The following is a 13,350-nucleotide window of genomic DNA, read 5'->3' as shown; positions in this document are numbered from 1 at the left end:
TATTGATTCTTGATTAAACGATCAGCGGCCATATCTTTTCTAGGGCGCGAAAGCTCCGATACACGAGCAATATCATCATCATTTCGAGACCATTTCTGTTCCCTCAATTCCAGAAACATTTTCCAGAAAATTTCTTCAACCGGGCTGTAATTATGATTATTGTGCCAAAGTACTGCGCGATAAAAGAGCGCCACTCGTCTGACTAGTCGTGTACGTTTTCACTTATTCCGGAAATTCTCGAGACTTCTTGTACCTTGTCGCTGCGCTGTGTTCACCGAGGGTGCACGATGAAATTTGATTTAAACACGTCTGTGCGACTACGAACTGTGCGACGTCGGAACTGTTCGATTCTATCGGACCTAAACGCAGCCGTGCAAGAATTTCGCGCCGATACTCGCGCTTACATTCGTAATCTTCGTGCAAACTTGAGCACGACAGAGTGTACAACGGGCGCCGACCGGCGGCACTGCGCGCACGAAGTTTCTGCATGCGTTTCGTTAATCCCGCGGAGTACAGCCGGAGATGGGAAGCTATTAGAAGTTTTCGATTCGGCTTGTTAATTATCCGAGAGACTTGATTTCTCGCGCCGGAATTCGCACGAGCGACAGCGACGACGATTTTAATCCGCGCCGGGAACTGCATGGTCGTAAAGTCGAGCGTGCGAGAGGGGATATAACGTGCACACAATACGTGTCGCCGATTGCGTTTTTGTGAATATAACTGATAATTAATTACTTTAATTCGCGAAGAAACGTCAAAAAGTTCTTAAAATTTGGTTTCTTATAGCGAGAGATAAAGATTACAATTGTTCGGAATATAAAACTGAGAAAGAGCTTTTATATATAGAATGAACCGGGTTACATTAATTTGAATAATTGAAAGTTACATAGATTTAAATGGTAGATTAACGCTTTCATTGGAGCCTTGGCGTTCTGGATGCCGAAAGCTTATATGCACTAACCAACCCCCGGCTTCAGGAGCCAGTCGACCAGATATCGGACACGTGTGGCATGACCACGTGGTCAAATTCCATGACATTTCACAGATTAGTGAAATTCCGAGAAATTCCATCTCCAGGCAGTCCCATGAGCATACGCGATCGTCACGAACCGCAGGATTTCATTAGTGTTCTTACACACGTGAAGTGCGTCAACCACAAACCGATTTTAAAAATTTTCTGAAATTGTCGCTCGGTGTACCGCACGAATTTCGGAAAAAGGAGCAAAGCCTCGCTGCAGTTTCTAATAATTTCGCGTACAAACATGGTGCATTTCACGCTCGCGTTTATCGTGTGAGCAGAGACGAAAAGCGAGAAATATCCGCGAGGGAACACGGGAACGAGATGCGTAGATTTATGCATGTAGGTTGACCTGTGACCCGTATTTGCCGTACACAAAATGTCGCTCTAATTCGCACCTTATCCCGCGGGCCCAACCCCGGTCCATTGATCATAAATCACGCTGAAAATTTCGTTGACCCCCTGACGCAAACGCCACGGGCCGACACATCGCGCGCGCGCGTCATGGGGAAGATCAATGCATCATTTTGTACGGGGTGGTAGAGAGTGGGTCAAACAGACTGGCATAAATCTTCGCCGGCGAGAATTTTTACGACGCCGTTACGTTCGTACGCCGTCGAAGAGCGCGATTCATTTTACACTTGCATTAACGACGAGCTTTGAACCATCGCATCTTGCGATCCGAAATAATATTCACGCGAGGCGCGAGATTAATTACGTTCCCAGTGAATCTCGTTGTTGGGACTCACTCTTGACCGATCAAAATTACTCTTTCGCCGAGAACGGTTCTTTTGGGATACGCGTCGAGAGGGTTGACAATAACCGTGCGCCTTGCTATCAAGTTTCACGAAGAATTTCAGAGTCTCCGCCCATCTTACTTCATCTTTTTACGCGAAGTTTACTTCGTCTTGTGAAATATCAAAATAGCACGAGAGTGCAGCTGCGATGCGACCTAATGTCACTTTACAAATGAAGGTACACTACTTTTATCTGGCTAGCGCGCGTCGTTTCCATCTCAGGAGTGAATATCGCGCCCCTTCTGCCGCTGCATCTTTCAAAGAGAAAAAGATTCACGCGTTTCAGTACCGGCGATGCTGAGCGTTCATTTTAGATGTTGATTCAAAGTGAGCGCACGTCGCGCTGTGATTGAGTTGTTTTATTTTCGCCGTACCCGCTTTTCGATTCAGCGAATGCTCCAAAACTTTTATTCAACTATTCAACCGCATCGTGTTTGATATTCCACGCTTGCATTTCATTTCCAACGATCCGTCGAAAATAATTTCTTCCTTGGTTGTCAATGTCATAAAAGCTGAGTGTCATAAAAGATCGCGTGCAAAAATCCGTTAAATGCTTGACTTCGTTTCTTCAGTCGTTCGTCTCAAAATTATGTAGGCGGTACATACTTGCGAGGTCGAGTGGCGTGCGTGAAAATGGACTTCTCGCATATGGATCGCGGTACGGTTTCGATTATGCTCGGCTACAACAAGTACGAATCCGGATTTACGCACGCGAGTGGTCGTCTGGTTGCAGCAAACACGTATTCGCCTGGTAATCTCGCCGACCGAATAGTTGGGCTTTTGGGGAAACTTTGATTGACCGAATGATCGACTTGGTTACCACGAACCAGCCTGTTTCTAAACAGCTGTTCACCCGACATAGTTATACCAGTCGCACAAACTTCCCATATCTGTCGTATAAATCTCGCTATTATTAACGGGCACCGCTAAATAATATCGGACGTATCAATGAACAAGTGACACAACGATAACTAGACAGGATAAAATAATGGACTGATAAAAACTAAAATTGCAAAGAGATATTCGTTGAGAATATTTATGTCACAAGAAAATTTGCTTTTCAATAATCAATAATATAATCAATAATAAATCGCGAAGAGAAGCGAGCGCTAAAAATATGCAAGATCTTTCCGCCTATTTTTAAATGTATTTTCAAAAACGTATTTTAAAAAAAGTATCTATGAAAAATTCTCCAGTTTAGTAGAATGGTGCACAGGCATTATGTATTCATTTAAATTTTAAGAAATAGCACCGTGAGATATTCATATGCGATACCGTAAGAATAATCTAACAAGTAACACATCTCGAATATTTTAGAACTGGGAAGATATTAGAATACATTCAGAAGTTTTATTTTCATCAAAGCTTTTCATCGCAGATTCTTCTAGGTTTCGTGAAAAGGAGGACAATTTCCAAGAATTTATTATTGATACACAGATGTATTAATAATTCCTTGAATATCTTTATACAGAATGTAATCTTTACGTTCGCCTCATTCGTATATTTATTTCAGTTCGCATTGCGAAGCTGTGCAGCGTTCTCAGTTCCACTGTTAGGGGACATTCAGTATTCGTGCAACCATTTGTAAAATTGCCTTGGTGCTTGCTCTCGTACGATATTTCCGTCCGCCTTGTTCACGTTTGGATCCACACGTCGAGTCCGGCCATTTCATGCTTGTTGAACAGCGGACAACTCCGCAATTTGGATAAAGGTGGTCCGTAGCGAGTGCAAGGTTCAAGAAAATTTCTAGTTCTCTCAAGTCGCTCGTGGGAATCAACAGTAAAAAAATTATTAAAACACCAGCTGCATCTTACAATAATGCCGATAAAAACAGCAGAAAAACCCGCAGATAATCATACCTGGCAATTTTTAATGATTCTTCTGCTTAAACCCGGCGACAGAGTATATGATTTAAATGTAATATTACAATATCGTTGCGCCCGGAGTTTATATTGCATTAATAGAATGTTATATCATAATTAATATAATAATGTTGGTTAATGCTCGGCAAAGGGAAAAGTATATATTTGATATTGGATTTAACTTGCGACAAGAGATTGCTTATTTTCTGGCTTCCACTGTGCCACGCGGCCAACAAACATACTCTACATAGCCGCACAAATATCACGAGGCTTTCGAATATTTAGAACGACGAAGACCGCAATTCCCGCCGGTAAACTGGTTTGCGCGGTAATTTCAATTATCGTATTGCATGGAGGTTCGTCTAACTTCTCCCTCATAAATACATTAGTGTTAGTGATTTAACGCGGATGTGCAAATATCCGGGTAGAGTCGGGCACACTCTCAGTTGCTACCCAAAACTTAGCGGGAAAACCAGGTCCGTCGCGTCGGGTACACCTGAGAATGCCGAGAGTTTGAAAAGGCCATTCATTCGAGTAAACATTTGGACGACAAGGAAACAGGCCGCTCACTATTTCCGTCAGAAACCTGCTTCTCTTTCTTCTTTTCGTCCATTGAAATTTTTAACTTCGTTAAGCTGCCGTTCGTTCCGCGCGACCCAATGTGCATGCGCGTGTTTCGCAGCTTATTCTAAAAATAATAAAATGTAGCCCGTCGATGAGATTTACATTACAAACGCGAGAATTAAAAACCGTGCGATTCCGAGAACTCCATCTCTCGCGTAAATTTCCACGTTTTCCGTGACGAGAATTGCCTTTGCGTAACCATTGCGTCGAAATTTGAGAATTGCGGTGGTTTTATGGCGCGGTCCTCGCTGAAAATGCAACTGGAGGCATACGATTCCCCGAGAAAACGCGCTACATTTTTCAGCATCTTTAGCCGGGAAGACATATTCTCGCCGTATCACGGAAATTTCATCTTCGCGGCTTCGTACTGCCTGCTTCTCTCTCGCTCTCTTTTCCTCTCTCCGCGGTCTTAAGAAACTGTTCGCCGAGCGGGGTGCACTGTCAATGCTGCTACTTGCAGAACGGAGCGCAGAGCAGAGAGCTCGCGCGCGCCGAGCTTAATCCCGTCGTCGCGGAAAAGTTCCGCATTCGCGGGGACTCTCCCGCGGATCATCTCGCCAGCCGCGTTTTTATTCGTCCGATGATTCACCCCAACCGCCCCGCAATTCTCGACCCTAATAATCCCCGTGACCCGTTTCCGCAATCATGAGTATTCCCCACATTGCTCGAATTCGCCGCCGAGCGGTAACTGTTTAATCCCCGAAAGTCGAGACGCCGCGCGCTGCTTCAATGCATCGCACTGACGAATTATCTCCCGCCGTGGAAACGAAAGTTTCAGAAAACAATTGAGAGAATTAAATTTTGCTTGTTCGCCCCCTAGAAATAACACTGTCGTATTGTTTCGGCGATATTTAGTTGTAACAACGAATGACACTCGTTGTTACAAGTTATAAGTCAAAACTAAAAGGCACAAGTATTATTCGCTATATTCAGCTGTTTGACTCATACTCAAAATATTATAAACAAATTTATTTTCTTCAAATTCCATATAATAATGCTACTTAATTCCCTTTTCTGTAAGGATATGAAATCTGATCAATTAACGAACAAAGTGGCAGCGCTTATCCGAATACACAAATTAAATATCGAGCTTTCGTACGCGCAACGTTGAGAAAAATCGTAAGGCAACAGATTAAATTATCGAAATATACAATAACCAGCAATTTCTAATATTGAACACAAGTGATATAATCTGACTGAAGTCATCGTCAATCACTATTGATCCAGCTATTTTTACGTCGTTTTTCTCTGATGTTTGTAGTTGAGAGAAGTGTGAGTCTGGAACGCGCAGTATGTTCACGAATAATCGAAGCGATATATCTTAAAACTTTTTTTCTTCCTCTCTCTCTCTCACATTTATAATAAAACGACTCTTGCAAAGTTCACAGACGATGCTCGAGGCGCCCTCCAGGCAACGGAGATATATCATGTGCTACAGCATTGTTCATAGAATCAAGATCGCCATGAAATCAGCGATTGCTGTGGCACGAATATTGATGCCGAAGAAAGCATAAATGCATGTTGCTACACGTGTCGTGTCGTGTCGTGTCGTGTGTGTATATGTGTCGTGGTGTATTATTAAATTATTCTGCCACCGCGTAAATATACGTGCGCAAATGCAATTGCTCATGCACGCTGCGCTTGCACCCGCACGCTTGATGAAATTGGCAGTCTTCCGCGTCGCCACTCACTGTAAAACATCTAATGGCACTAAAGAAGCCCGCTGCAGCCATTAGACACGTCGCGTATATCAAGTTCGGATTCGCCTGCAACCTCAGTTAATTTTTCCTCGACGAAACTTTGGTTTGATTACTTGAGGCGAGTTAAATTTCAGAGAGACGCGGATAAGCAACAAAATCTTATTTCAGAGTTGAATCCGAGAGTATTTTCCTCTGACAGCGTGTTCTTCACCTGAAAGTTATATCTGGCGGGGATATTATAATATCAAACGCTAAAAAGTTTCAAGAGGAAGTAATCATATTTTCGCGGGGAGGAAAACTCCTTCTCAAATTTGTCAAAGATTTCGCAGATGAAGGAGGACACGGTGAACCCCTGGGAAACCCTGTATAAATCCGGGAAAAGCGACGTACGTAATGACAGTTCAAAGTGCGCGACCGAGGGCGTGCGCTTATTGGTTGTAAAACGAGGAACCCATCTGCCCACGATATGAGACACCGGTGAACCCTAAAAATCGACTTCCGCCCGATCACGGTAATAAGTCACCTAGCCGATACGACGACGTACCGGGTGTGCCTAAAATCCGAACAAACTCGATTAAAAACTTGCTCGACCCCCACGCGCAAGCAAGCTACTGTAAAAAAACTGCCTCGAAAAAAATTACTTATTAACAACGCCTTACATCTAATAAATATCCTGTTTAAAATTAAATTCCATAATGGCTAAAAAAAGTTTATATTAAGATTAAAAAGCGTACGGGTCGCGCAGTCTATTATGAATTAATCGATCGCGTTTCATGTCGTGTCGTGACATTGAGAACAGCGGATGCGTTTCTGCGCACTTCCGTTTCGTTACGACAATATTCTTTCTCCCGGGGATTCTTCTGAAGTCCGCGTAGCACGGAAGTCAAAGTACAAAGTGCGAACTAGCAAAGAAGGACGACACGGCAAGTTTCGCGTTTGCGGTCACAAGAATATCGCTCGCGATAACGATATTACCGGCACTTCGCAGAGCGAGCTTAATTTCGTTGCGGCACACCCGAGCTAATCGATGACGAAATTCCGTGGTGCTCGTAAATTCTGAAATGAGATCAACAACTTCGTCTCCAGCGTCGGCGCTGGGCTGAAAGAAAATTCGCAGGTTTTCGACGTCGAAAGGGTTTAGGGTCGAAAGAAACGTCGAGGAAAACGGAAAACCGGCTGGAGGGCGGCCGAAATTTTTGGCGTTTTATGCGAACGTTTCAACGCTCGAGTATACGGCACTGTTCTTCGTGTGGCAGCTGGTTCGCATGGCGGAACAACACTAAACTCCGAGGCCGCCGACCTACGCGGTGCAGTCTTATCGGTGCTCGCCTTATTTTTAATAAAAACTACGACGTCGACGGGAAAAGGGGTGGCGCGCGCGCGAGAGTGAGAGAGAGGAGAGCGCTGAGATTAAAAAATTCACCGGCGCCCCGGAGGCACTCGATGGCCTCGTAACTTAAAATTAAGAAAATTAGGAAACCGTACGACCGGCTGAGCTCTCGCGAAACGCTCATATCCTGTTCCCAGGAATTTAATAGTAATCGCATTCCGAACGGTACACCTACACCGATCGCGATCTCAGCGAACGAGAATTATTGTAGATCGTAATATACTTCATCTTTCGTATCGTTACGATCAGGATTAATACAGATTTAATGTGACAATTTTACGTTTACGTTTGCGTAATATTGCATTCGTGAAAGTAATTTCAAACACACTATGCACTTCCCTCGCGCCACGTCTTCGGGATAACACTAATTCCGCCATTAACGTCGCGTAAATCCCGGTATTCGGTAGTGAAGCTGCGAGAATTTTGCACGAAATGAACAAACTTAGCGCAACGGGCCGGTTAAGTTTCCTACTTTGTCTATCACGTCGCGCGACAGTCGGAAATATCAGAAAGGGTGAAGAACGCGGAAATTACGCGCGACGCGCGTAAAAGCCGCGGGCTGGCGTGAAAAAATGTCGCAAGCTCAACGAACGTTTCTTCGTGGGAAATAACTAATGCGAAAAACCATTAAATAATAATAATGTATTCTTCTCTATTGTGCGTCAAGCTTTCTCTGTTGCAAATTTAGGTAGCAGGATTTAGCAGGTGTCGAGCGTTAACGCAGGTTTCTCTTTCCGCGAGTAGCGAGTAACTTTACAAAACCAAGAGAGAAAAGTTACTCACCGGAAATACCGTCGTAGGTCCACCATTCTTCCCAGCTGGCCTCGGATTCTGCAAACAGAAACGCGCAAGAAGTTTCAGTCACGATCAACCGACATGGAGAAATGTTTGTTGCAGTTGCGTCATCAGAGTATTAGGTTATGATTACAAATCTCTCTTACGATTACAAACCGGCGTAGCGCAAGTCGTTCTGAATCGCCGCGCGATTATCGCTAATGAGCTGCTGATTGCGCACGGTTAGATTGCGATATCGCAATTTCCTCCCTCGCGTATCCCTCCAACAAACCCCTCATCCCATCTTCAACCCCGAACCAGGTCCGAGAATCCGCAAACGCACGTACGGCGGAGAACTTTGAAGCTCTCCATCGTTGCTACCCCCGCGAAGACGCCCGCGCCGACCGAATCGGGTCGGCCAACGCGGTCGGGCGGATGCATCGATCAATTGCAGCCGCCGATCGGGAGCTGATCGATCAATCGATTTGGCGGCCGGAGGGTGGGAGGGAATTCTAAGGCAGGCACTCGCGAATCGTGCCACGTGGTTTTATGCGCGTCGGACATGCCAGAAGCGCGACGGGGTTGACCCGTCGCACGTGCACACACTCGGGAAACTCGCCCCCTTCTCACCCCCTGCACGCCCTTTCTCGCTCTGCCGCGGTCTCTCGGACCGTAGATCGACCCCATCCCGCCTCAGACGCTGACCCATATTCGATTATCTGGATGCATGCCATCCAGCGCCGTGCTGCAAACTAATTGCTTCAAATTGGAAAACTTTCTCGGGCTCACCCCAGATCACCTCGCTTCTCCCGCTCGTCCGTTCCTCCCCGCGCTATCGTCAATCTCGGCGTTTCTCGCGACGCCCGTTCCGACGACCTTTCCCCGTCCAGATCGCAGGCGATATTTGTTTGCAGCTTCCGTTCAACGTTCGTGACTCACTGACCGTCACGTTAGCCCGGATCCACAATAAGTGTAGTGAGCCTCAAGCCGTAAGAAATTGACCAATCACGACCTTTCTCCTCACATTCCACTGTATCATACCGCGTTTACACGAGCGTTACTTCTGTAGTAACTTACTCGAATTATAGTAACTTACGATAATTCACTGCGCGTAAACGGGGTCTAAAGCCCGGTGTCCACGATGCTAGAAATCGGTTCGAGTTCTCGGTCCGAGAAATATGTAGCCAATCAACTTGCTGCTTTTTCGTAAAAGTGCAAGTTGATTGGCTACATATTTCTCGGACCGAGATCTCGAACCGATTTCTAGCATCGTGGACACCGGGCTTAACAGTTAGATAATTAGAATTAGTTAGATAAGTTACTATAATTTGAGTAAGTTACTACAGAAGTAGCGCTCGTGTAAACGTAGTATGAGATTGGTCAATTTTTTACGAATTAAGGGGATGCTGAAGCTGCTAGTGAACTTCTTCGCGATGGTGCTGCCATCGCACAATATTTGCACAATAAAATGCTTTTTACAAAAATTTGGCAATTTGTACGCACAAAATCGCAGTTTCGCAAGGTGGGGGCACAATTAACCGTTATGTGAGTGACGGGGTACCCGGGTAACTTGTCTGTTCTCTAGTCGTATTAGAACTCTTAAACTGACGATTATTTTAGCGTTATCTTTGGACAGATTGACTCAATGGGGAACGTAATTTGCAGGATATCAATTTTCTTACAAAATGTCCAAAGGTATTCGGGTACCTTCATCACACCAATTAAGACTTTTTTCGTCACTCACATAAGGGTTAAGGAATATGAGGATGCTTATCGAAGTGATTTTAGAAGCGTAATAAAAGAAAAATCTGTACAATCCTGTCAGAATCCTGTATTCTGACAGGATTGTACAGATTTCTCTTTTATTACGCTTCTAAAATCACTTCGATAAGCATCCTCATATTCCTTAATTACAAAAATTTGGCAATTTGTACGCACAAAATCGCAAGGTGGGGACACAATTAAGGAATATGAGGATGCTTGTCGAAGTGATTTTAGAAGCGTAATAAAAGAGAAATCTGTACAATCCTGTCAGAATCCTGACAGGAATCCTGTATTCTGACAGGATTGTACAGATTTCTCTTTTATTACGCTTCTAAAATCACTTCGACAAGCATCCTCATATTCCTTAATTACAAAAATTTGGCAATTTGTACGCACAAAATCGCAAGGTGGGGACACAATTAAGGAATATGAGGATGCTTGTCGAAGTGATTTTAGAAGCGTAATAAAAGAGAAATCTGTACAATCCTGTCAGAATCCTGACAGGAATCCTGTATTCTGACAGGATTGTACAGATTTCTCTTTTATTACGCTTCTAAAATCACTTCGACAAGCATCCTCATATTCCTTAATTACAAAAATTTGGCAATTTGTACGCACAAAATCGCAAGGTGGGGACACAATTAAGGAATATGAGGATGCTTGTCGAAGTGATTTTAGAAGCGTAATAAAAGAGAAATCTGTACAATCCTGTCAGAATCCTGACAGGAATCCTGTATTCTGACAGGATTGTACAGATTTCTCTTTTATTACGCTTCTAAAATCACTTCGACAAGCATCCTCATATTCCTTAATTACAAAAATTTGGCAATTTGTACGCACAAAATCGCAAGGTGGGGACACAATTAAGGAATATGAGGATGCTTGTCGAAGTGATTTTAGAAGCGTAATAAAAGAGAAATCTGTACAATCCTGTCAGAATCCTGACAGGAATCCTGTATTCTGACAGGATTGTACAGATTTCTCTTTTATTACGCTTCTAAAATCACTTCGACAAGCATCCTCATATTCCTTAATTACAAAAATTTGGCAATTTGTACGCACAAAATCGCAAGGTGGGGACACAATTAAGGAATATGAGGATGCTTGTCGAAATGATTTTAGAAGCGTAATAAAAGAGAAATCTGTACAATCCTGTCAGAATCCTGACAGGAATCCTGTATTCTGACAGGATTGTACAGATTTCTCTTTTATTAAGCTTCTAAAATCACTTCGATAAGCATCCTCATATTCCTTAATTACAAAAATTTGGCAATTTGTACGCACAAAATCGCAAGGTGGGGACACAATTAAGGAATATGAGGATGCTTGTCGAAGTGATTTTAGAAGCGTAATAAAAGAGAAATCTGTACAATCCTGTCAGAATACAGAATTCCTGTCAGGATTGTACAGATTTCTCTTTTATTACGCTTCTAAAATCACTTCGACAAGCATCCTCATATTCCTTAATTGTGTCCCCACCTTGCGAAACTGCGATTTTGTGCGTATAAATTGCCAAATTTTTGTAAAAAGCATTTTATTGTGCAAATATTGTGCGATGGCAGCACCATCGCGAAGAAGTTCACTAGCAGCTCCAGCATCCCCTTAAGGTGATCCTGGAGTTGCTAGTGAACTATTTTTTCACTATAGCGATGGTAATTGCAGTTTCGAAAATTCTCTTTATTGCTTGTGCAGAATAAAAAATCCTTTTCCACAAATGAAGTATAGATAGAAAGAAAGCCCGCTCTACAGGACTTTATATTCAAAATGGAAAAAAGTTAGAAAAGACAAATGCAAGTTTTTAACTTTTTTCCATTTTGAATATAAAAGTCCTGTAGAGCGGGCTTTCTTTCTATACTTCATTTGTGGAAAAGGATTTTTTATTCTGCACAAGCAATAAAGAGAATTTTCGAAACTGCAATTACCATCGCTATAGTGAAAAAATAGTTCACTAGCAACTCCAGCTTCCCCTTAAGCTTACTATCGTAGATCCGGCCTAGGACCGCTGCTGTGACGCTCGTCTGTCCATAATATCGGTCGCGCCACATATTTATCCGCGCGTGTACGACGTGTACCGCACGGTGCATACGTGTTCGTTGATTGAACGGTATACAGCTTAATGGGATGACGCGGGCACGTGCGCGCGTAATCGAACCCGCGCGGGATCCGTGTGAGGTTATAAGCGCGGGAGTTTACGCGGTAATTCGAAGATTTATAAAGAAACACCGCCAGGGCAAAGCTCGACGAGGCGCGAATATGAACTAACGTGTTCTATCGATCTTGGCGAGCTTATCGGGAACGAGCCCGCGCGCGTAGCACGTCCCCGAGATAAACGACTTATATCTGAAAACGTCGAAGGAGAGACTCGGCTCCCGGTAGCGTGAAGGAAGCCATTTCGCAAGCATCGAAATCTGCCATCGCCCTCGCGTGTTATGACCGCCGGAGGATCGATGCGCTGTCGTCACGTGAAATCGGGTTCCTTACGTTCCACGGGTACGTACAAGTGCGAAACTTTGGCCGTCAGCCGCGAATAAAAGCGGATGTGTGGTCCATGGTCGCTGGTGAACACGATCCGCGCAAGAACACGAAGATCAGTATCGCCAGCAGTTCTCGCCGCGCATAATCGTGAGTAACCTTTGTCGCCGTTGTATTTTTCATATTATTAGCTCAAACATCGTACATGGAAGAGAGATTTAATCCATAATTAATGTTGAATTGAAAATGACATGTAAACAAATGGAATATAGCAATTACTATAAACATAGAAGTTTTTGAATTTTATACGTAAAATGCAGAAAGTTTTTTACTTTGTAGATTTACCGTTAATTGTTAATGTTAATTCAATATTTATATTATCGAGTACATACACAGTCGTTAAGTAATCAGGTGCATAATGATGTCAGATCATCAACGACAATATTGCAAAAGTAGCGATTAATAGCTGGTAATGTTATTAACTTTAATAATTATCGAATTTCGTATCTTGTTGAACCGTTCGCTTAGTAGTTTCTCGACATCTTCTCTTCGACATGATGCTTTTTACGAATCGCCTCGATTTTTAGAAAAATGAAGCGAATAAGGTTTTTCATGACGTAATAAAAAAAAAGTTTATTAGTCTCGTAACCGCGGCCGAAGTTCCGTTCGTGACATTTCCTCCAGTGAGTTCGTTATTTTAGGGCAACATTGCCCAACACGCCTAATTTGAATATTTCATTTGCAAGACACGTTTCCTGTTGACGACAGATAAATCATTCATCGCACGTTTTATATTCGGATTGTTTCGACATGGCATCGCTCAATGCATACGAAAGAAAATGGACACACAATTGTTGGTTTCTCTCTCTTTCTCTCTCTCGCGATTGGGAACCTTGATTTTAATTATGCATACGCTGTGAATGTGAAATTTTGTTGGGCAATCTTTTTC

The 13,350-nt window shown here is 43.4% G+C and overlaps 1 protein-coding gene across 2 annotated transcripts in view; it reads right to left on the bottom strand.

The window, feature by feature from the left end:
- The window catches only part of LOC105281361 (carbonic anhydrase-related protein 10), a 131,717-nt gene that overhangs the window by 61,919 nt on the left and 56,448 nt on the right, over window positions 1–13,350 (bottom strand). For both annotated transcript variants that reach the window (XM_011342511.3, XM_011342512.3), the window contains exon 2: window positions 8,175–8,222. In XM_011342511.3, coding sequence (XP_011340813.1) covers window positions 8,175–8,222 — 48 coding nt within the window. The remainder of the gene's footprint in view (window positions 1–8,174; window positions 8,223–13,350) is intronic.

Source organism: Ooceraea biroi, chromosome 3 (assembly GCF_003672135.1).
Source record: "Ooceraea biroi isolate clonal line C1 chromosome 3, Obir_v5.4, whole genome shotgun sequence".
In the NCBI taxonomy this organism is placed as follows: domain Eukaryota; kingdom Metazoa; phylum Arthropoda; class Insecta; order Hymenoptera; family Formicidae; genus Ooceraea; species Ooceraea biroi.
Note: the sequence above shows the minus strand (reverse complement) of the source record. Positions and strands in the feature narration are given on the sequence as shown.